The following is a 25,685-nucleotide window of genomic DNA, read 5'->3' on the forward strand; positions in this document are numbered from 1 at the left end:
ACACAAGCACAACAACAATAACATTAAAACAATATAATGGCTGATAAACATAATCGGGCTAAGTCTGGGCTCAAGTAGCATAAAGAATTCTTAAGTAGAGCCGAGGGAAAGTGCAAAAATTCAAGTGTGCTAATCTAAAGAGAATACCTTGGCGATAAAATGTCAAGATTGGTGGGGTGAGCCAAACTAAAGTGCAGGAGTATAGATAACATTTATAAAAGTGTGTCATTCAAGATAGGCTATTCGACTAGATCCATATTTAGTCATAATTAAAGTAGGGCACTGAAAGAAATGATCTAAAGTTAGTCACACTGTCCAGGGGATAAGTGCTGTATATACTCCAGTATAAACCAAATTTTAAGCTCTTTTTTTAAACTGAAAAAGCTCCCTCGGTTTATACTCAAGTCCAAGTTATTTATTATTTTACTCTATTTATTATTAGTATAACAATTACATTATTTTACTCTATTATTATTTTATTACATTTATTATTTTACTCTATTATTATATTTATTGTTTCACTCTATTTATTATTACACTTATTATTTTACGCTATTATTTTGTTATTATGACATTTATATTATTTTATTCTATTTATTATTATTATTACATTTATTATTTTAATGTATTATTACTGTTATTACATTTCCATTATTTTACTCTATTATTATTATTTTATTACATTTATTATTTTACTCTTATTATTGGAAGGATACATAAGCACATTTTCATTGAAGAAGGTTAGAATAATGATTTAATGAGTTGGACAGTCTTATCTTAAATTACAGTTTTATGTAAATATTCAAAAACATTTAACCTACTGATGCCTCAATTTAATATAATTTTATTGGTACCTATTTTTATTTTGAAATGTACCAGTAGCTGCTGCATTTCTCACCCTCGGCTTATGCTTGAGGCAATACATTTTCCCAGTTTTTTGTGGAAAAATTAGGTGCCTCGGCTTATACTCAGGCATATATGGTAACTGTCTTAACTGTAACATACCTGGATTTACTCTGTATGTAAGATATTTAAAAAAACTTAACAGCATGAGGGAGGTGCAAAGCTTACTTGAAGCAGCAAGCAGAGAACAAAAAAATTACCATACATGAACCATTGGAAATGACGACAATATTACTTGCAATTCTCTGAAAAGCTATGAACCATATTCCGCCTTGGCCTTTAAAATTGCCTCCTCCATTCTCTATTCTGTTAATACAACTCTCCTTTAAAAAGGGGCAGTGGCCGAGACTGTCTTTGCAACATTGGTACATTAGAGCGTTAGCATGGAAGCATGAAATTGAAGTCCTTCATGACTTCTTTCTATTATCTTCCGAGCACCAGAGTGGTTTAGCTCAGGGAGGATTACTGAAGAGAGAGAAAAATAACCAAAGAATTACTGAAAAAAGACTGGTTTATAATCGCAAAATGAACAGAACAGGAACCTGTTGTTTCAGGACATTTGATTACGAACAGCTCAAATGGGTCGTAAAAGCTTATGAAGACTGAACAAGATGAGATGGTAATTGTGTTTTGCAATAGAAGAAATGACTTAAAAATTAAGTATCGGCGTTAATGTCTCACCTCTACAACAGCCCACTCCATAGCTTTCAACTTATGCTTTAAAAAGGATTCATGTGATTGCTGCAAACGATTACCATGCCTGCCCACTAATTCTAGGGGCCATAGTCCACAATGTAATTTTTTTTCAAGCTCTGGAAAATAGGATCTACATTTGCTCCTAACATGAAGGTTGACATGAAATGCATGCTCCATATCACATTGAAGCTTAGAGAGCATGACCAACAGCATGAAATGACTGTACTAAGCAGGACTTTTATCAAACTCTCATTATTTTCATAGATTTATTGGATATTTCACCGATACTTGATTAAAATACAGCATGAACCCTAAATATTGCCACATTTGGTCTGGCCAGACCTGTTTTTTGATGGCATCTGTAAAGATCCCTTACCTTTCCAGCCTGGGTGGCAGGGCCTAGGAGAAGCAGGCCAGTTAGTTGCAGCTTTGGAAGGCCTGAGTTAGAATTAGAACAGCCAGGATTGGTTTAGAAAGGGGGCGGAGTTTAGCAAGGTTTGGAGGGAAAGAAGGAGGCTTTTTCAGTCAGTCTGTTGTTGTTAGAGATTAGAGTAGGAAGGCAGTTTAGGAGTTCGTGTTTGGAGATTAGTTTAGAGAAGGCAGTTTGCCTTAGGTTTGCCAGCGACTAGAAGCTGTAGCAAACTGGAACAGCTATCAGGGAGGGATAGCTGGGGTGTAGTTAGCTAGGCCACAGTTGAGGGTAGCTAAGCTACAGTTGTATCTTGGCAGAGATTCAGATCCTGTCAAGTGTACTGTTTGTTTTAAAGAGAGAAAAATCTCTGTGTTGTAACAAAGAAAGAACCATTTACATGTAACCATTACGCTTTAAAGACAAGAACATTTTCTCTGTAACAGCCAAGCTTATTAGACAGCATTTACTTTCTCTTGTATTTTATCAATAAACTTTCCTTGTTTATTTTAAAACTCAAAAAGCCTGAGTCCAGTGTGCCTTTGTGGCTATAGGTTTTTTTCCTTTGCAACCTCAACTAGATTTCCTTTAAAGAAGCAAATAAGAAAACACAGTGTTTTGTGGTCTTAAAAAGCATTTTAATATTTTAAACAGCTAGAGTGTTCCTGTACATTTGTTATGGTGGCAGCGAAAGTTAATTAGAGCGACATCCCCTCAAACGTTATATAGGTGCCAGTGAATTCTTTATATTGGAGGGACAGTTGGTGGGATCTGTTTTACCCTTGTCCAGTTATTGTTGTTTTGCCATACACCTCGCCTTTATAGCATCCATAGTCATATTGTTGCACGCATGGATCCTAGAAAACCACCTCCTATGCCCACATGAATGATCAGCTACATGATAGGGACTTGCTAAATAAAGAGTTTCTGCAAATGGTAGTGCTGATAATTTTGTTCAAAGCTTCCTCTCCAACATATTAGTTATGTGTGCACTAATATGTAAAAGAAATCCATTTAGAAGTAGCATGGCCCAGCAAAAGCACCACCATCTGAAAGATTAAATCATTTGATTTTAATCTCCTGCTATTTGAGAACTCACTTTAGAGGAGAATGAGGTACTTCAACAGACACTAAAGCAATTAAACAAATATTTCTCTAAGATAAATAAAAATATAGTAGGTTTATAGCTATATCTTAGATTTATTATCTACCTACAGAAAAAAGAGAGCAAGAACTTCAGAAACTATAACGTATATCCCACCTATCAACAGCGGCTGGCAACTTATTATTCATAGGTTATTTATACAACCTTGTAAATCTTTCCTTTTCACATTTGCAATCATAATACCATTGTAAAAGACCCCCAAACCCACCATATAATTTAGCCTGGGATGGTCTTCTGTGGGGCTGCTGAGCAGGTGCTGAAATGTAACACAACCAGTCCTCTCCTGCCAGCAAGCTGCAGTGGGGCAAGGAGATGAGACACAACATTGGAGAGGTGCCTGCTTCTGATCCTTGCACTGCAGCTCACTTGTGGGCATCATTCCCCACTTGCCAGCTCTGCAGCGCTCCGTGGATTTTACAATGGATATTGAGGGTCAGATCAGAACAGACAGCCACATCTACTGATGTGCTGTGAGACCTTAACCAGTATAGTAAATACGAGATCTCAATAACTTATCTTTGCAAAAGATAACTACAGAAGAAAACAGGTGTGTTAATAAAATGGTTTTGATTACCTATCAATCCTTTTATTCCACAGTTTCTTAAGTCCTTTGTTCTTGAGGCCTTCCAAGATGAATAGATGAATGGACCCATCCATTATGTGAAATCCAGTAATAATATCCAATTGAGAAATGTCTTCATAAGGAAGTTTATGGTCTAGTTTCAAAGTATTGAGAGATCTTAGAATTATGGGCACGGGATAAGGATCAAGCTGCAGAGCTTCCGCATTAATTTTTGTAATCTCCTCCAGCAAGTAACTTAAGAGTGATGTATTTTTATAGTCAAAAATATAGATGATGCAACCATAGGGGCAATGTGTGGTTTCGGAGTCATCTAAGTCATCCTCTGGACTTAACGGTATAGTTATTTCAACCCTCACTTTAAGGTGTGACTCTGCATTCACGTAATGGCCCATCGGTAACTGGATAACTTGGGAGCCATCTCCTCCCTTATCCTTCTCAGCAATATTTTCTCCCTGGCAAACAGTGGTATCCTGGACTGAGCAGTTCTGAATGGGTACAATGAAATTCAAGGTCTTCTCACCCAGCAGTAAGTCAACCAGGCTGATTCTTGCTACCCCATAAGGATGCCAAATCTCTTCTGAAACAGAACTCTGAAGCATGTATCTAAAACTGATGTTGTTGAAACTCAAACTACTGATTTTGCTGTCTCCTGGCTCCTCACCAAACAAAGAAGGCTTTGATTTGATTGCTTCCATTTTCTTGTCTCGGTCATGAACTTCAATTTCCAGAGGTGGCCCTCTGAGATATTCACTCAGTTCTCCAGGTTTTAATGTGCCTATCAGAATCACATTCATATCCTTAAAGAAGACTTCAGTTCCATGATCTCGACCCTGAGTTTGATGGGGAGGCATGTTATGGAATTTGTATTTGCAATAAACAGGAACACATGACTTCTGCCAAAAAGAGAAAGAATATTATTTTGTAAATACTTTGGTTATTTAAATCACCTCCCTGCCTCTACATCCAAAATAAAACCCTGCTTTTCTACAAGTAGGTCAATTACTTTGCAATAAACAGCTACAAATAGTAATAGTACATTGCCACTACTGTGCAAAAACTCAGCTAAAACGTCAAAAACTTTATTAAGGAGAAGTTTGCTGAAATCAAATTGGCAGCTAGAGAGACTAAACACAGGCCTCATCTACACTGCCGTACAATGCAGTTTCATAATGAAGTTTAAGTACATTGAACTGCATTATATGGCAGGGTAGACTCGTATAATGCGGTTCAGTGCAGTTAAACTGCATAATGAAAGTGCGTTCTATGGCAGTGTAGATGAGGCCACAGAGACCACAAGCAGTGGCTCCACATCTCACGCTGAGAAAAACTCAACTGAAAAAGTCCCTCCTGAATTTCATACCCATTCTTCATACCTACTGCCAATACAACATGGTAGGCCTCCACAGGAAATAAAAACATTTCACATAGGAACAGTCATTATGCAGTTGGCTGGTCACAACATACATAATTTGTCTCATCTCTGGTTATATTTGGAGGCTACAATTTCTTTTAGTTCTGAAGATTATTATCAGGAAAAACAGACACAGTAGTAATGTGAGTCTACGTTCCTCTTGAACCCGGTGTTAAGCACACCATCAATTACTGTAGTCTTCTGGATCTCATACCTAAGACAGCATTGAGTGCCTCTGCCAATATCTGATACATGAACTTCAAAAGTGAATGATGAGAAACGTCTGCTTAACTCCATTATATTTATGTCACGGAGTGTCACAAAGTTCTACACTGTCTTGTCTTGATACCTATTTATGGGTTGGTCTCTCAGGTAAAAAAAAAATCAATTTCTTTATTCATGGTTTTTCCCATTCACGGGAGTCCTGGGATCCTAACCCCAGTGAATGTGAAGGGCTGACTGTCACTCTTTATAAATCAAAACCCACAAATTAGAAAAGCCCATTTTGCTCTTTTCTCTGAGAATGGCACTTGTTACTTAGATAAGCAGAACCAAACGGAAGAATGCTCTGAATTACCTGCAACACTTCAATTGGAACAGGAGTGGCTGGTAAGCCCCTTGCTGACTTAATCTTGATTATCAGTGGGTTCAATTCTCGTTTCTGTTTCTCGGTCAAGAGTGCCTTATCCACTGAGAAGCTTATGTATGCATCAAAAATTTTAAAGGACTTCTCTCTCAGTTGACTTGCCACATAGCATTCTCCTGGAAGAGGAGCAGGGGAACTGAATGTATATAATGACTGCAGAAACAGCTGTGCTTTAAAAGCATGATGTTCTGCATCCCTGTTGAGCAGCATGTTTTCCAGATGGATCACACCAACACTGTGGCCACTTCAGCAACTTAAGCAAGTGACAAGAAGCTTAAAAATGAGGAAAGCAAGAACAAAACTGCTAAGCTCTGCATTGCTCTTACCAACCCAGATAGTGTTGCAAAGAAGAACTGTTCCAAGAAGCAATAAACAGAAATAACAACAAAAGAACAACATTAAATACCATGCCTTGGGGTGCTATGTGTTTTGATTTGTTGTTTTTTTTAAAAAAAAAAATCTGTTCATTAGATTCAAATCAATTTGTAAAAGGAATTGCTTGGAAACCACCACATATTTGACTTCATGTGACCATTTCTTTTAATTCAACAAACACTGCATACTGTCTTAATGAGTTCCACTGTTCCTTATACTTAGCTTATGGCATTTGGTCTGTCTTGCCTTTCAGCAGATTGGAACAATTCCCTACCCTTGTCCAATTTTCACAATACCCCCGAGAAGGACTTGAGACTGAAAATGATTAATCTAGAATCAAATAGCATGTTCATGGTTAAATAGGTTCAATTTTACACATAAATGCTTCCATGTATGGACCAACTCTCAATTGCTGTACCACAATGACTGTTGGACACTGAATATCAAAGCAGGCTCAAGGCTCCAATCAGCAATAAGGTTTTGTCGAAGGCTTTCATGGCCAGAAGCACTAGGTTGTTGTAAGTTTTTCGGGCTGTGTGGACATGTTCTAGAAGCATTCTCTCCTAATGTTTCACCTACATCTGTGGCAGGCATCCTCAGAGGTTGTAAGGTCTGTTGGAAACTAGGGAAAAAATAGGTTTATATATCTGTGTAAAGTCCAGGGTGGAAAAAAGAACTCTTGGCTGTTGGAGCTAGGTGTGAATGTTTCAATTGGCCACCTTGATTAGCATTTGATGGCCTGACAGTTTTTAGGTGTGGCTTGTTCCTGCCTAGGGGAATCCTTTGTTGAGAGATGATTAACTGATCCTGATTGTTTCTTGTCTGGAGTTCCCCTGTGTTTGAGTTTTCCAAGTTTCCAACAGACCTCACAACCTCTGAGGATGCCTGCCACAAATGCAGGTGAAATGTCAGGAGATAATGCTTCTAGAACATGGCTACACAGCCCGAAAAACCTGCAACAACCCAGTGATTCCGGCCATGATAGCTTTCGACAAAACCTTATTGCTGATTGGAGTCTTGAGGTTGCTTTGATATCCACACAGAGCTTCTGGACTCCCTGTTGAAAAGGCAGGAAGGCTGGGTAGGGAATTTCATCAATCAACATTCAGATCTCATGGCAATTTGGCCAATCCATATTAAGAGCCGTAGCAAACTACTGGAAGCGAGAGCGAACTTGTGCTCGAGCTCGCTCCGAAGCCCCGCCTTTTTTCCCTCGAGGCTGCTCTCTCTCTTGCTAGTGTGCCTGTTTTCTCTTGCTAGGGAAGTGATGCGAGTGTACTCTCGCAGTTGGCAGAATTCAACTGTGAGCGTACGCTCGCATCCCTGCCCTCAGCAATGGAAAACAGGCACGCTAGCAAGAGAGAGAGCAGCCTCGGGGGGAAAAAGGCGGGGCTTCGGAGCAAGACCGAGCGCAAGCTTCCTGTAGTTTGCTGCGGCACGAGCGTATGCTCGCAACGCTGCCCTAGCAAAGGGAAATAGGCGGAGAAAGAGGCGGAGCATTGCTCGTGCTGGCTTAGTTTGCTCTCGCAAAATCCTAGTTTGCTACGGCTCTTAGATCCCTTCACTGCTCTTGCTCACAACTGGGTCTGCACATTGTGAGTTACTTATGGCCACACATTCTTTTGTAAAATAAGAGTGTGTTCCAAAATGTATCATGTACTATAAATAAACTCTCTCGCCTCCTTCCTCCCATCCATTGAGGAAGAATAGCCAAGGGCCCCCAGTATCAAGCACAAGTATGGAGACATGCAAGTCATTGGGAAAGTGTTGGTGCTAGGAACTGCTGTTGAATGATGTACTGACAGGAAGGGGAGAACCAAGTTCCTCCAGATACCTTCCATCAGTGTAGATGTTTGCTCCTAGTGTATCCATACTGTTTGATTATACCTCCTCTTTTGCTGCCATTGGAGTACAGAATCACAGCCCTCTAGGAGAGTATTATAACTGCTTCCTGAAACTACCAATCCCAAGATTACACAGGATACAGTCCTGGCAGTTAAAGCAATATCAAGAGTGAGTGAATCACCTTCTTACTACCAAAGCAATGCCTTTGATGAAGTTATGTAAATTTCTTCCCTAACATGACTAATACATATTGGATAAATTTGTACTGCCTAGACTTTTCCCATCCATCAAATCACTGTTCCTTAAAGAAAGCATTCCTCTAGGGCCACATTTGTCCTCACTTCATATTACAGTAGATGTTTTTATCATATACCACCCAATCCAGTTTTAAGTTTTATGTCTATAAGCATCTCCTCCCCCGGGTGTTTCATCTTTCAATAGTTTAGAAGTCACCATCAACTTTAATCTAGTCTTAATCCACATTTGCTATGACTTCTTTAACCATTTTAACCACTATGGCAGCTTTCAAGGAATTCCCAGAGTATCTTCCCATTCGATACCTGTTTAACAATCCTTCAGAACAGTGTGGTAACTGGAGAAAGGGGCCAGAGTCTGCTAAAAATGCCAAAATTGGAAAGTAAAGCTGCAGGTGGATAGAAAACCAATTCTGGTTTTGAAAAATTGAGAGGGGAGGGGGAGTACACACAAAGTGGAAGGATCCTGCAACTTAAAAAGTATATGGCCACTTTTGGGGGCAGGAAGGAGAGAAGATTCACTCTTCTGTAAATGGGATACATTTCTGAGAGTGTGCATGGGTTAAGGACCATACACATTTCCCTGGCAGGGCACATGTGTCCCTAGGGCTGCCCTTTGGCTACCCTACTTCAGACATTCTCTCCTCCTTCCTCCTTCGTGAATTCTCAGTCATCCCCTTCTAAAGAAGATATGTTCTGGATGTCATCAACTGAATAAAAAGGGAAGCTAGAATTTAAAAGGTTTGTCAAAGGCTAATTTCTGAAGGTGTCATCTGATTTGGATATTTCATAGGGCACCAGGAGGGGGAGCCTAAAGATCGGCAGGAGAAATGTTTCCAGAAGAGGTGGCAATTTGAAGGAACTGTCGTCTTAAAACGAACTTTGTCTATATGCAGCAGCAAAGGAAGGAGAATGCTGGAATGTTTTTAGTATGCATTGTGGCACCTCCTTTACAGACAGGCTTTAACTCCAAAACAATTGCATGGAAAAAGCTTGTAACTTTAAATATCAGTAGCTTTGGATGAATAAAATTAAACTGTATAGGAAAAAGAATGAAAGAAGCTCTGAATCTACCAGACAGCCATTCAATTAATTTATCATTGCCCTTGAAGCTTCAGCTTTAATTAAGAACAAAACATCAGGAAAGATGCAGCGGGAAGGTAATTTTGTATGCAAGGTGTCAACTAAACCAGCAAAGCAGCATGCGTTCTCGGGGGACTGCTGCTGTTGCTATGTGCCCTTGCATTTCTAATGAAAGTGAACTTACAGCGAAATATTTTACCTCTCAGGCAATCTCTGCTGTTCAGCAAAGATGTCAAAAATAATGCACTCAAAGCTTGAAAACCTGTATGAGCTGAAACTGCTTAACAGCATAGCATGCTGGGGAAATACCCTGATTAAGCTTTTAACAATAGTCAAAACTCTCAAAACAATGTGTTCTACACATTGAAGAATGCTCTCTTTATCTCGAAAGCTTTTTCAAAGTGTTTTCCCTTTAAGCGACCATGTCTTGGCATGCAACCGTATGAAATGTTACTGCTGTCATTGTTCCTTATTGACTCTGCTCTACATATCAGCAGGACAAAATAAATGCAGAGCAATTGCCAACCATCTGCTTGTAGCTATGGTGGTTGGGAATTATAGGGTGCATGAGAATATATAGATGATCCTCCTATTCTAGTAAAAACATATATGAGGCAAGCCTACATTCAATGCCCACTGCTTAATCGGCAGTGGCGTGAAGCAATAGATTTTTTAACCCGCAGGCTTTTACTTTCTGTAAGCAAAACAAATTCAGACAATGAAACACTCCCCTGTCATTCCAATTTGTCAGCCATGTAATATTTATTTATTTATTTATTTATTTATTTATTTGTATTCCACCCTAACAACCTTTTTGTTAATATGCCAGATATCCCTTACTTAATAAGATCTCATTTACAAACTTTAACAAATACCAGAATGACTCATCTCAGAAACCATATTGCCTTTTTAAATATGACTTAGGATGGCATTTTAAACTATTCAAACATTTATTCATCTTCTGTCCTGGATAGATTGTTATTCCACAACTATATACACACTGTTCACTATAGAGTTCCTAATCTTTCTGATTAAGTCACAATTTAATTTTGAATTTCTGAGTTAAATTTCCTAATCCTGGCTCAGCTTTGTAATACTTTGTCATCAGCCAGCACTTAAAATTCACTTTTTTGTTTTCAACACACACATTTAACTATGAGAGCCCAGCAAGCTCCCAACACCACAAATGTCTGTGGCTGAGTGAGTCCAGACAAATTGTATCCACTAGGAAATAGTCTTCTAAATAACAGACCCATAGCTCTCCTCCCCACTATTCTAGCACCAATGCATCACTGCCACCTTCCTACCAAAACTCTCATCAGTCTTATCTAGACCTCAATATCCGTGATCTACCATCTGCACAGAATCTACACACTGCTGGCATTTACTGAATCATGAAGGGAACTGAAAATAACACTCAGCTTTACGTAAAAAGATCTGTCACATAAAAGCATAAAAGGTATTACCCCTCCTCTACCTCATGAGACCATCTGTCTTCAAGGCCTACTCACTAGGGGAAGAGAAAGGCAAGTATAATTTATTTCCTCAAGCTACAATAAGTGTGCTTCCACAGGCAAGATAGTTACTACTGAATTTGCACAAAAGGCCAGAACTATCTACACAAAGAGTCCCTTGGCTTGTTTCCTAATCCCAAACTATCAACATTTGTCATCAGGAAACCAGTAGGAAAGTTTTATGACCAAGAAGAAAGTCAATTATTTCTTTTTTGCCTCCTAGGGATTGATTACTAAACATAAACAACTATAAACAGGTGGACTGGAAAGGTGTTGCTCCTTTTTTCTCAGGATAGTAATTTTTGCAGGTTTATTTTCAAAGCTCCTCTGTTCCATCCAACAATTCATCATCACCTGTTCAACAAAAGAGCTATTAATCAGCTGTATTGTGACAACTATGAAACATCACCCAACTCTTGACATAGCATCAGGCATGATATCAGGCTTCTGTCAATTTGAATATATCATACCCACAACAGGAAACCTCTTGGGAAACCATATCAACACATTTTCATCACAAAGCTTAGAGCAGAAGGAATGCACTTTTTCCATAGTCTCTTTTATGGAAAATCACTTGAACATTTTAATCAGTGAAATAAACAAACAATCTATGTTTGACCACTTCTGTAACCAATACTGAAAGGAGAAAAATACCTGTGAGTAGGGGCATGAGGTTAAGCTGCAAAAATGCTATTCCAAATTTCCTTGCAAATGCTGCTTGAGCAGCAGCTTCTTTAGCCAATGATCTACGAGAATTCAGTACAGGTTTTTTTTCAAAGCTAGTTTTCCGTATTGTTTTCCTTCTTTCTGATAACTGGAGCAGAACTGGAAGAGAAGATGGCAGATAAACAAGATAAATACAACATCTGACGAGTCTGGGTAATCCTACTCTGTAATACAGCGTGTTTCAAAATGATGGACATGTTACAATTACACAAAAATTTACAAATAGTTTAATAAGTTACCAAGTAATCAAGTTTTATTAACCACCATCAGCCAGAAACAAATCTAAAATATAACTCTGCAAGTGGAAAATATCTTATTAGGCCTTATGTTATGACTAAGGCTAGGGTTTGGTTATGTGCTGAGAGAGGCACATAAGCAAACCCTATGCTCGTCCTTTCAGGTGGTAATAGTTTCATTCATGGAATGTTTGTAATTGCAGAGATATCGTGATTTCAAATTGGCTCCATCTTTCTGAAATGCTTTGTAGTCAGCCAGAATGGTAGATGGTTTGAGCACTGGAATATGACTCTGGAAACCCGGGTTCAAATCCCTGCTCAGCTATGGTAAACCACTGGGAGACCTTGGGCAACTCATCCCAGTGCAAGGCTAGATAAAAGATTCTCTTGGCAAGAGAAGAATTCCAAAAGGTGGCATTTAAAAATGTAACTTTTTGTAATAATCACCACCATCTTTCCCCATCTCATTTTTCCTGGGTTTTTTTGTTTTGTTTTGTTTTGGGTTTTTTTTTTGGTTTTTTTGTTTTGTTTTTTTCTTTTTATTGCAAGTACTACTATTTGATGGGACAGAGGGAGGAAGAATACGCCATCTTAGACCTCACAGGTAACAACACTTATTGTTTATGTCAGTGGCTCTTTGTTATTTATCTTGGTCAGTAAAGACCTAGAAAGTCAAGCATTTGACCAAGAGTAGCACTTTTTACTCTTTCTCCCCCCCCCCCACCCTTTTTTTGTTATACATTGTTTATTTTACAGCAGATACATATCATTAAATACAACCTACCATACTTTAACTTTTGGCATCTAGTGTTACTTTTCTGCTTATACATATTATCTAGCCCTCACCACTGTGCTCCCCCGCCCCAAGCCACAGCTTTTACATATCATCTATCCAAAATTTCAATTCTTCTTCTGGAGGTAACTTTCCTTCTTTCTTTTTAAATCCTTTTTCAATAAATTTTCTCCATACATCATCAAAATCACTTTGTTTCCATATATCTCTTTTAACTTTTAATATACATGTCAGCTTATCATTATTTATACCACTCCTCTATTTGTATATTTATTTCTCTTTTCCAATTCCTTGCTATAAGCAGTCTTGCTATTGTTAATAAGTTTGTTATCACATCTTTATCCTCTTTTTTCAATTGTTTATTATTATAAAATGATAATAAAGCTATACTAGGACTTCTTTCTATTTTAATGTTCATTATACCTTCTATTTCTCTAAATACTTCCCCCCCCCCCCCAAAATTATTTACATTGCCACCACATATGTATATATGTTCCTGATTCTTGGCATCCTCTCCAGCATTTTTTGAGTAGTTTTTATTTATATTTGCTATTCTTATTGGTGTTAGGTACCATTTCCATATTAACTTATAGGAATTTTCTTTAACCTGGATTGATAAATTTTTAGATGTCTGTGTCTCCATAATTGTTGCCACTCTGTTTCATTTATTTTTATCCCTAAATCTTCTTCCCAGACCTCCTTGAGGATGTTGTATTTTGTTTTTCCTTCCTTTATTTCAATTATAATCTTATATACTTTACTAGTTATTCCTTTTAAGTTTTTATGCTCCTCTATAGCTCTTCTATGTTGTATTATTTGTTTGAATTGTTTAAGCTTACTTCTGTTTTTATTATTTTTTTACCCAGTTTTAAAACATTGTTCTAATAGTACACAATGGAACCATGTCAATTTTATTTCTCTAAATTCTTCCATAATCATTTCCTTCTTCATTCCAATCTTTATCCAATCCCCTATTTTGTCTAATTGTTTCCTCTTAACTCTATCCTTTACTTTTTTAAAAAAAATGGAAATTTCTTTTCCATTATAATTGGGGTTATTATTGAACCATCCTCTATTAACATTCTCCTATATCTGTTCCATACTTCTAATATATTACTCAACATTGGGTTTCTAATTTCCCTAGTTTCTTTTCTCGTAAACTCTTTAAAAAAATATATTCCAGATTTCTTCCTCCACTTTTTCCGAATCCTTACTTAGCCAATCTACTCCCTCTTTTTTATCATTCCTTCTATAACCAATCTTAATCTACTTGCTTCATAATATTTTTTGATATTAGGGAGTGCTAATCCTCCTCCTTTTTGTGATCTGTACCATAACTGTTTGTTTAATCTATTTCTTTTACTACCATTACAATATTTATTTATCATTTGTTGCCATCTATTTAGCTCTGCAATTTGAGGTACAAAGGAAGGCCGAAACTAAGACAAGTCAAACCCGCATTTTGGACTTTAGGAGAGCTGATTTCCAAAAAATGAAGGAAACGCTGAGCAGCATTCCGTGGACACAGATACTAAAAGACAAGGGAGTTACGGATGGATGGGAATTTCTCAAGAGTGAAATAGTCAAGGCGCAACTGCAAACCGTGCCAACAAAGAGAAAAAATAGGACAAGTGCAAAGAAGCCAGAATGGATGTCCAAAGAACTTCTAACTGTGCTAAGACACAAAAGAGACATGCACAAGAAGTGGAAAAAGGGAGAAATCACCAAAGAAGAATTCAAACAAATAGCCAACACCTGTAGGGAAAAGGTCCGCAAGGCTAAAGCAAAAAACGAGCTCAGACTTGCCAGGGACATTAAAAACAATAAAAAGGGCTTCTATTCTTATGTCAGTAGAAAAAGGAAAAACAAGGAGGCGATAGGACTTCTTCGAGGAGAAGATGGGGCAATGCTGAAAGGGGATAGGGAAAAGGCAGAACTACTTAATGCCTTCTTTGCCTCGGTCTTCTCACAAAAAGAGAGTCTTCAACCTCAGCAAGATGGAGTGGATGAGGGATTGGAGGACATCCAACCCCAAATTGGGAAAGAAGTCGTCCAGGAATACCTGGCCGCTCTTAATGAGTTCAAGTCCCCAGGGCCGGATCAACTACACCCCAGAGTATTGAACTAGCGGAAGTCATTTCGGAACCATTGGCAACCATCTTTGAGAGTTCTTGGAGAACGGGAGAAGTTCCAGCAGATTGGAGGAGGGCCAATGTGGTCCCAATCTTCAAGAAGGGAAAAAAGGATGACCCAAACAACTATCGTCCGGTCAGCCTCACGTCGATACCGGGCAAGATTCTGGAAAAGATTGTTAAGGAAGCGGTCTGCAAACACTTAGAAACAAGTGCAGTCATCGCTAATAGTCAACATGGATTTATCAAAAACAAGTCATGCCAGACTAATCTGATCTCTTTCTTCGATAGAGTTACAAGCTGGGTAGATGCGGGGAATGCCGTGGATGTAGCGTACCTGGATTTCAGTAAGGCCTTCGACAAGGTCCCCCATGACCTTCTGGCAAGGAAACTAGTCCAATGTGGGCTAGGCAAAACTACGGTGAGGTGGATCTGTAATTGGTTAAGTGGACAAACACAGAGAGTGCTCACTAATGCTTCCTCTTCATCTTGGAAAGAAGTGACAAGTGGAGTGCCGCAGGGTTCCATCCTGGGCCCGGTCCTGTTCAACATCTTTATTAATGACTTAGATGAAGGGCTAGAAGGCATGATCATCAAGTTTGCAGATGACACCAAATTGGGAGGGATAGCCAATAGTCCAGAGGACAGGAGCAAGATTCAAAACGATCTTGACAGATTAGAGAGATGGGCCAAAACTAACAAAATGAAGTTCAACAGTGACAAATGCAAGATACTCCACTTTGGCAGAAAAAATGAAATGCAAAGATACAGAATGGGTGACGCCTGGCTCGAGAGCAGTACGTGTGAAAAAGATCTTGGAGTCCTCTTGGACAACAAGTTAAACATGAGCCAACAATGTGATGTGGCGGCAAAAAAAGCCAATGGGATTTTGGCCTGCATCAATAGGAGCATAGTGTCTAGATCTAAGGAAGTAATGCTACCCCTCTATTCTGCTTTGGTTAGACCACATCTGGAATATTGTGTCCAATTCTGGGCACCACAATTCAAGAGAGATATTGACAAGCTGGAATGTGTCCAGAGGAGGGCGACTAAAATGATCAAGGGTCTGGAGAACAAGCCCTATGAGGAGCGGCTTGGGGAGCTGGGCATGTTTAACCTGAAGAAGAGAAGGCTGAGAGGAGATATGATAGCCATGTATAAATATGTGAGAGGAAGCCACAGGGAGGAGGGAGCAAGCTTGTTTTCTGCGTCCTTGGAGACTAGGACGCGGAACAATGGCTTCAAACTACAAGAGAGGAGATTCCATCTGAACATTAGGAAGAACTTCCTGACTGTGAGAGCCGTTCAGCAGTGGAACTCTCTGCCCCGGAGTGTGGTGGAGGCTCCTTCTTTGGAAGCTTTTAAGCAGAGGCTGGATGGCCATTTGTCAGGGGTGATTTGAATGCAATATTCCTGCTTCTTGGCAGGGGGTTGGACTGGATGGCCCATGAGGTCTCTTCCAACTCTTTGATTCTATGATTCTATTCTTCTTCTTCTGTAATCTGAAGTGGCAGCATTCTAAATACAAAATTTATCTTTGAAGTATTTTCATTTTTACTAATGCTATCTTTCCAAACCAAGATAAATGTATATTTCCATACTCTATTAATTTTTTGAACTACTTTTCTTAATGCTACTACATTTCTTTTAAGTCCTTTGTTATTATTACTCCCAGGTATTTTAATTTATTCTTAATTCTAATTTCCACTTTGCTCTGTTCTATAAAGTCTTTTTCTTCTTTCTTTGTATAATTAAATGTACAGGAGTTGATTATAAATTGTATAATTTTAACTGTATTTGTGTTTAGATTGGCTGCAGTAAGGCTGGAGCGGCCTAAGTCAGAGGAGTCCTCCATGTGCGTTGCCATGGAGACCGATGCAGGAGAGAGGGAAGTGGGAGGAGCTTAGAGGGGAGAGTTTGAAAAAACGACGGTTAAAAAATCAGTTGGGGATTTAGGTTTAGAGTAGTGAGCAGTCAGGAGTTAGGTTCAGAGGAGTGAGGAGTTAGGAGTTGGGAGAGAAGGAAAGGAAAGGTGGCGGAGTGACTTGTGAAGCAAAGCTTTGAGGCTTTGAAAAGCTGGGTTTGGCTATTGGAAGTTTCTCAGGCTAGTGCAGCCGAATGGTGAAACATAGCCGGTGTTCTTTTAGTCTAAGGAGAGGCTAAAGAATAGTTTACTTAGTATTTGATCCAGGGAGGATCAACTCAGGGAAACATCCCTGTATGGAAACTTTGTCGGAAACAAGTGCTCTACGTCAGAAAGATACTGTGTTACTTGAAAGAATGAACTGTTAAAGTTACAAGTATTATTCCAAGTGCAACAAGGAAAAGTTACGTCTTGCAACCACACGCTGTGTACTTAATAAAATTGTTAACTTTTATTTGAAGATTGCCTCAGCTCTGTCTATTCTGTGTACCAAGTGCCATTTCTCACAATATTACAACTTACCTCAAGTGGTGGCAGAAACGTAGGGAAAAGTAACCAAATAAATCTACATTCTTCTCTCCAGTCACGCTACAGTATATACAGTGTAATTACTACTAAGTTATTACTTTCTTAATAAAGGAGGAGGTGCAATTGAACAGCCTCCCTCCTAACTTGATGGTAAATTTGGTTCCTAATCGGCAACCTCCATTGCAAATTGGCTAAGTCTTCTTAAAAATTGGGAACTGGGGTAAAATCTCCTGAATACTGGTTCCTTTCAAATTGGCGGCCACAATAAATCATCCCTCAGCTCCCCTGATTCTTTTCATTAAATAACATCATTTCCGATTTACTCCACTTAACTTGTAGACCCGTTGTTTTCCCAAACATCTCTAAATGATCCTTTATTTTATCCATTTTACCTACTATATTTTCAATAAATAACAATGTATTATCGGCAAATAAGCTCATCTTCTGCTTTTCTTTTATTCCTACCTCTTCTAAGTTCTTATATTTCCTAATGGCATTTGCAAATAATTCTATCACCATGGCAAACAAAATTGGTGATAGAGGGCAACCTTGTTCCCCTTGTTACTTTTATTGCTTTTGTCACCCCATCATTTATCGCTACTACCGCTGAATTTCTTGAATAGTATTTTTCTAATAATCCTTTTATTCTACTTCCCATTCCAAATTTGTTCTTAATCTCCCTTAATGTCCACCATTCCACACAATCAAACGCTTTAAATATATCTAATGATAATACCTCAATTTTTGTCTTTCTCTCTTGAACCACACAAATTTTATTTAATACTCTCCCTATCAAATTTGACATTTGTCTTCCTTTTACAAACCCACACTGATCTTTTTTATATACTTGTACATGCATTTATTCATTCTATTGGCTATTATAGCAGATAAAATATTTGCATCCTGATTAACTAATGATATGGGCCTATGTGACCCTGGGTCTGTTAAATGTTTATCAGGCACAGGGAAAAATTAAAACACAGTTCAAAATACAATGAAAAAGAAATCCAATCACTCTGCACCAGGCATGAATGTCACGAGCAAGCAAAGTGCAGAAACTCTGTAGATGCTTATCAAAAATGTACAGAAGACAGAATTCCAAGTGCCTTCATTGTAAGGGAAGCGGCAACTTGAGGATTAAGATGCAACGCCTGGAACTGATCTTGTAAGTCATGGATCTTTGGAGTCATGGGAAAAGGGGACTAAAGCAGAAATTCAAACAAGACAGGAGTACTAAAGAGCTACGCTCCGCAAAGAGAGCCCCTTCCCCATCAGCACGCAGAAATGCCTGCTCTTAATCTATACGCAGGAAACGTAGGCTAAAAAAAGATCTTTACAACTCTCTTTACTTTTGCTTCCATTAAAGGAAGGACCACATCCGTAGCAATGATCAATTCCCCAAAGGACCAGCAAGCTTTAACAACGGCTTTAGGAGAGGATCCTCTGTCCAAAGTATGTGGCCAGATAAAATAAATTGCTGAGGATGATAGGCACAGTGCTGGGGAGGCTTTAGGTGGGATTTTTGAATGGGGTGGTGGGCTTTCAATGTATTTCAATGGTATTTATTGTATTTTAACTGGATTTTGAATTTTGTATCCCCCTTCAAATGTTTAATTGTGTGTGTGTGTTTTTTTTTTAATTTTCTGTCTTATTTTAAATGAGTTATATTTGTTAGCCGCCTTGAGTCCCTATGGGGAGAAAGACGGGAAAGAAATAAAGATGTTGATAACAGTAACAACAATAAAAACAATAATAATACAACCACACATAACACATGTACAATAACATATACAATACAAACAATATATTGCAGGACAAATACAAAGGCATATCTGATTATAATATGGAAGAAAATAACACATTATATCATTGTTAATTTAAAGCCACCTTATCAAACTTTTTCTTTGTTTAGCAAGGCATCACCTACTTTTGTAGACTTAAGCCTAAACTAATTGCTAGTCCCAAACAAAGCACAATCAATGAGATTCAAACATGGGTTGATTTAGCATTTGGCAAATGATACAGTTTACACAAACTAAGACTAGGAGCTGATTTTTTATTTTTGTTCTTATTTATAATGTGTCTTGAAGTCATTTCCATCTTACAGTGATCCTAAAGCAGACTAATGACTGGGTATTCTTGGTAAGGTTTGTTCAGACGGTGGTGCCTGAGGCTGAGAGAGTGTGACTTGCTCAGGGTCACCCAGTGGGTTTCCATGGCCAAAGGGACTTTGAACCCCTGTTTCCAGAGACTTCATTCAATGATCAGACCACTACATCATGTTGACTCTGGACATGAATTTGGGCCTTCGTGTTTTCGCAACCCCTTTACTGTAATAGGTAGGAAGTACTCTCTTGCTATCCCAACTGGGCTCCTAATTTATAGCACATAAGACTTCAAATCTAAATACATTAATTTGGTAATAAGCCTCAGTAAGTTCAATTAGATGTACTTCCAAGTAAACTTTCAGTCACAGGATTATACTATCATTTCTACACTCACCTCCAGCCGCTGATTCATTCTTCTCTCCATGGGTTGCTCCATGGATTGTTGCCGACTTTGCAGAGCTTGAAATCCTGACACAAGATTTTAAATTGTGCTTCTGCTTTATAACTTTGCCCTCCTGGATAGTTCTTTCCTTAAGAGAAGAAGGTATGCTCCCAGAAAAACTGACCATGCTTGAAGAGAAACAAAGGAAGGAGAGAAAGAAAGGTCCTGAAGTTTAGTGGGGAAACATTATAAATGCATGGTGATTTAATAGAAAAAATTAAAGTAGTAATCTAATGTAGAAAATCACAAGGATTTGTATGTAGTAAACCATATTAACTCTCAAGTTAACTGGGCTTAGATTTTGGAAAGCAAGGCAGATATTACAATATGACTGACACAGATATATGCATACACATAACAAAAATTCAGAAGTATTACTTGAACATGGTAAAAACATGAACATTGAGAATTTTGACAAGAGCATAAACAATACTAAAGTTAGTTTTGAAATTTAACAATGGTTTTAACTCGGCGAACTGTCTTTTATATGTATTTTATAACTTATTTATTATGTATGTTGCTTTTAAAATGTTATTTATTGTGTAACATTGAATTTTTGCTGTTGTTAGCAGTTCTGGGTTCCTCCATGGAAGTAGAGAAGAATGGGATATAAAAGTTCTAAATAAATAATATACATAGATTCAAAGAAGCTGCATATTCATTATTTCTAATAAAAATTAAAATGACAGTCAATAGGTATTATGTTTAAGTTATATCTAATCAGAATTTAAATCACGAGCAAGCATAAAATTGAAAATTAATTACTGAGTTAAAATGCAAAAAAAGGTTTTCTGAAGCAAGAGTTAATAAGTGGAATTATCACATTATTTATATTCATATATATATACATTGTATACACACACACATATATATACACACACACACACATTTATAGATATGTATATATACATATACATAGGGGCCATGGTGGCACAGCAGGTTAAACCGTTAAGCTGCAAAACGTGCTGATCTGAAGGTTGGTGGTTCAAACCTATGGGACAGGGTGAGCTCCTGTTGTTAGCCCCAGCTTCTGCCAACCTAGCAGTTCAAAAACATGCAAATGTGAATAGATCAATAGGTACTGCTTTGGCAGGAAGCTAATGACACATGCAGTCATGCCAGCCACATGACCTTGGAGGTGTCTATGGACAATGACAGCTCTTCAGCTTAGAAGTGGAAATGAGCACCACCCCCAAGAGTCGGACTCATTTAGACTTAATGTCAAGGGTAAACCTTTACCTTTACTTATATACATTGTGGGTATGAGTTGTGATTTTTGTTCACCTATGGCTTTTTAGTAATGATATTCTTGTTGCTCTAACAATTAGAAAACTGTGAATGTCATATAAAGCTGAAACACAACATTATTAAATTAAATTATTTTAATCCAATTTTTTATCTAAATACAAATTACTCAAGATGTTTTTCTAGGGGTTTCAAACTGCAAAAACAGATTCTATATATTAACAACAAACATGGAATTTTTGAAAAAAAACATACTAACAAAAAAACATACTAACATTCAAATACACTAACAAAATATCAGATTGCTACCACTTTGTTTCCACTGTTGCCTCTACAGACATCTTTGAAACACATAATAGGAGATCTTGAAACACATCAATAGGAGATTGATTAGAAACCATGGCTTCTGTGACATGTTTATGCTGTTTGGGAATTTCCAGCCATCTTGGCTGCTACCCTTAATTTTAGGGTCAACACACAATCTATCTCTCATATACAGACATGTATTAATATTCAACAAGTCAAAAATATGAGGGTTATCCAGAAAGAAAGGTTACAAAGCATGTAGTTCTCATGGGGAATTTTCTCGGGGAAGTTGGTATCACTGCGGTGTAATGTAGAGCCAGCGGAAGCTAATGAGCAGTGCCAGTCGTCAGTAGCTCATCGAGTGGTGTTGTGGGTGAAGGTTAGAGATGAGTGTCCTCATTCCGTTTCTCTCCAAGTGCGAAATTCTCGCTGTAATACTCTACCTAAATGCTAAGGGCATGAATGCTGCTGCAATTCATCGTGAAATCATTTCGGTTTATAGAGAGGGCATAATGTCAAGACAGCATGTGACAAAATAGGTATGGAATATATTGTGAGACAATGAAGAAACTTCGCAGAGCCATCCAAAACAAACATTGTGGGATGTTGACAGTGGGAGCCTGTCTCCTTCGTGGCAATGTGCGTTTGCACACCACTCATGCAACCCAAGAGTTATTGACTTCATTTGGTTGGGATGTTTTAAGCCACCCCTCTTATAGCCCCAATCTTGCACCCAGTAACTATTATTATTATTATTATTAAACTTTATTTGTACCCCGCTAGCATCTCCCGAAGGATTCGATGCGGCTTACACAGGCCGAGGCCTCAACACACAACACAACAATACAATCTAAGCAAATCAAACAATTAAAAACAGAATGAAGCAAAATAAACAACAGGCACAATACACTAAACACAATAAAACTGGGCCGGGCCAGAGCAATGGGTACAAGATTAAAAGTGCTGATGTGACAGGAGGTGTATATAGGGCTTCCAGGGCAAGTGCGATGTGCGATGTGCAGCAATCATTGGTTCTGATAAAGTGCTTATGGGACTTGGTAGTGGAGATTTCCTACTCTGGGAAGGCGCATCGGAAAAGCCAGGTCTTCAAGTTCTTTCTGAAGACAGCCAATGTAGGGGCCTGTCTAAGGTCTTTGGGGAGGGTGTTCCAGAGTCGGGGGGCCACCACGGAAAAGGCCCTACCATCTGTTCACTAAATTGAAGGAACACCTAGGTGAAAAAGACTTTTCCGATGACAACGAGGTGAAAATCAAAGTGATGAACTGGCTGAAAAGGGTGGAGGGAAACTTCTATGACACAGGCATCAAAAACTCGCCCCTGGTGTGAGAGAATTGGCCGTCTGCAAGGACGTTGCCCAGGGGACGCCTGGATGATTTGATGTTTTTATCATCCTTGTGGGAGGCTTCTCTCATGTCCCCGCATGAGGAGCTGGAGCTGATAGAGGGAGCTCATCCTCCTCTCCCAGGATTCGAACCTGCAACCTGTCGGTCTTCAGTCCTGCTGGCACAGGGGTTTAACCCACTGCACCACTGGGGGCTCCTTAGGGTGGTGAACTGAATGGTGATCATGTGGAAAAATAATGTAATGCCACAATTCATGTAAGTTTTATTAAAATATATTCATCCTTTGTATTTAAAAAAAATCTTGTAACCTTACTTTCCGGATAACCATAGTATATGAAAAAAGATAACTGAAACAAATTATCTCAAAACTCCCCAAAAATTAGGAAATCTGTCAGATTTCATATAGTTCGAAGCATGATCCATGGCACTTCCAAGTAAGAATTAATGGAGCAAGCAAATTTATGAGTGTAACTCCAGACAAATATGTATATGTTTTAGCTTTGGATAGCAAAGAGGAGGGTTAACACCGTGATGATTGTTTTGCCATCTGTGCCCCTGTTCAGAAGATTTCACCTCACTTTCTGTCACTGTGATAATTGGATTTTGAAAAAAAATGGCTTGTTGTAGAAACAAGAATTGATGAGAAAGCTTCAGTGGAGACCCCTCTTCCCCATGAGAACTCTTTCAGGAGTGAATTTCACTTCCAAGGGGTAGATTTCTCTCACTTCCTGTTGTCTCACCCGTTCATAACTATGAGTCATTTCTAAACCAGATGTTTGTAACTTGGGAAATGCCTGTATAGTAAAATTCCATTTATCTCTTCTTGGCCACAGTAGTCCAGGAGTCCTACAGACTGTTAAACAGCGAGAAGCTACAAAAGAGCATAGCAACAGCAAATTTTCGGTGAAACCAAAACCAGTAAGCCGAAATTCTCTGTGCCTCAGGAGCAGTTCATTTTTTAAAAAATAAACTACTTTTAAGACCAGTTATGAATTAGAGCACAGGAAAGTATAAGGAACCATTAGCATTCAAAGCTGAAACCACTATGTCGGTTTCATTTCCATTGACGACAGAAAATATTTTTTTCCTGCACCAGGCTGGAATCCCCAGAGGTGACTGAAAAGAATAAAACCTCCCCAGGTGTTGAGATTAAAGCAAGGAGTTAATGGCTGTACATTCCATGTCTGCCATAATTCAAGATTAATAGTTGGGTTCCTTGGAAACAAAATCTCATCTACTGACTGCAGGCAGAACAACAGAGCACATGCACTGCCATCTGTGAGAGTTTACAACTCCAGTGAGATCTTTGCTAGAGTCAACAGAAGGAAGGATACGTGATTGTTCTACTCCCCTGTGTGCACCCCCACACCATGTATATTAAGGAAACTGTGTACTAAGAAAAACTACTTTTCCTTCTGGAAAGCTAAGTTGTTCATCAGATGGGACATAACCACACACTTATACACTGAAAATAATGAAACAGATCCCACTTTTTAAGAGCTGCATGCTCCTAGTTTTAGCATGTCATGCTCTGCTAGGGAATATTATTATTTCATGGAGTTTCATTACACTGATCACCTATTTTATATACAGATCCAACCATTATCCACAGCCACTGAAGCACAAAGCCTAGACATATTCCTTTTTAGCTGTTTTTGGCCATAGCTAATTCAATGCCTCTTTTTAAAGATGATCACATGTTTTGTGTTGTTACTAAGAAGACAGCAGGCTACATTTCATATCCAAATAATTATCTCAAGGGAGATCATGGCAAGCCAAACTAGATCTGATATCTTATGTAAACAAACCAGGGAGGATTGCTGAGACGCATCACCAGCAAAGGCAAGGAAATGCAGACAGGAATCTTCTGGCAGGAGGGACCTATATTTTATTATCCCACCGCTGCCACCAATAAATATATGGCACAACACAACACCCAAAACTAGACACAAGAACTAGACACAAGGAGATACACGGAGAGAGTGGATTCTATAACATTAACTCATTTCATCTCATAAATACAGTTTAGAATTTCAAAACCAATGTGTAAGTCCTAGTGAACATGAGATGAGGTATGCTGGATTAGAGAAAGACAAATACCTTTATCATAAGTCCACCAGGTGTATATTAATTCAAGAAAACACTCCTTGTTTATGTTCATCAACAACTGACATCTATAGTCTCTGATACTGGTGGGGCCATATATTAATCATGATTAATAATCATTCACTAAAGATTTGTCTCTTTCAGAGTCATTCAACTTAGTGGCCATCAATAGATATTGTGCTAGCAAATTCTACAAGTTAACTATGTGCTGTGTCCTCACTCTCTAACTATTTAGTTTCAAGGAATGACCCTGGGTTCTGGTATTAAGAGAAAAGGCAAAATCTTCTTGTTATCTACTTTCTCTACAAAATGCATAATTTTATCAATTTCTACAATGCCCACATAAAGTCAAGAAATATTAGCAATTTTAAAAGTGTTGGGAATGCTGACTACACCAATATGAGAAGTCTGTTAGCCTATGTTCTCCCAAGGAATGGTGCTACAACAGTAAATGCCAGTTATGTTGCTTAAAGTTGAGTCCATGTGTATTTTATTAAAATATACAACAAAGCAAACAATAAGAGTTCCAATAAACTCTTTCCTATCATTAAGCTTTACATCTATAAATGTCCAAGTACAGTACCACAAAACCAAATGACTATCTCAAATATAAATTATTATAACCACAATTAATCTTAAGAAATTAGAGATACTAGCTTTATTTCTAAAAGTTATTTAAGATGTACAACACACTAATGACCCCCCCCCCCCCACTAATCTGTAACATTTTGGATTCTTGATAATTCAATGGAGAATAATCTTATCCACACCTATTGGTTCTTAGTGAAACAAAGGTCAGCGCATGACTGGTTACCTACAACTTGTCTAGGACAAGTTGGAATAAGCTACCATTCAGGGATGTGAAGAATAGACATAAATTGCAGTTTGGAT

The 25,685-nt window shown here is 38.3% G+C and overlaps 1 protein-coding gene across 1 annotated transcript in view; it reads right to left on the bottom strand.

The window, feature by feature from the left end:
* CFAP92 (cilia and flagella associated protein 92 (putative)) overlaps window positions 1–25,685 on the bottom strand; it is a 47,276-nt gene that overhangs the window by 11,673 nt on the left and 9,918 nt on the right. The window contains exons 5-8 of the mRNA XM_067464788.1: window positions 19,726–19,901; window positions 11,539–11,709; window positions 5,745–5,929; window positions 3,748–4,649 (exon numbers count right to left, since the gene is read on the bottom strand). Coding sequence (XP_067320889.1) covers window positions 3,748–4,649; window positions 5,745–5,929; window positions 11,539–11,709; window positions 19,726–19,901 — 1,434 coding nt within the window. The remainder of the gene's footprint in view (window positions 1–3,747; window positions 4,650–5,744; window positions 5,930–11,538; window positions 11,710–19,725; window positions 19,902–25,685) is intronic.

The sequence above is a fragment of the Anolis sagrei genome, chromosome 2 (genome assembly GCF_037176765.1).
Source record: "Anolis sagrei isolate rAnoSag1 chromosome 2, rAnoSag1.mat, whole genome shotgun sequence".
NCBI classification, from domain to species: domain Eukaryota; kingdom Metazoa; phylum Chordata; class Lepidosauria; order Squamata; family Dactyloidae; genus Anolis; species Anolis sagrei.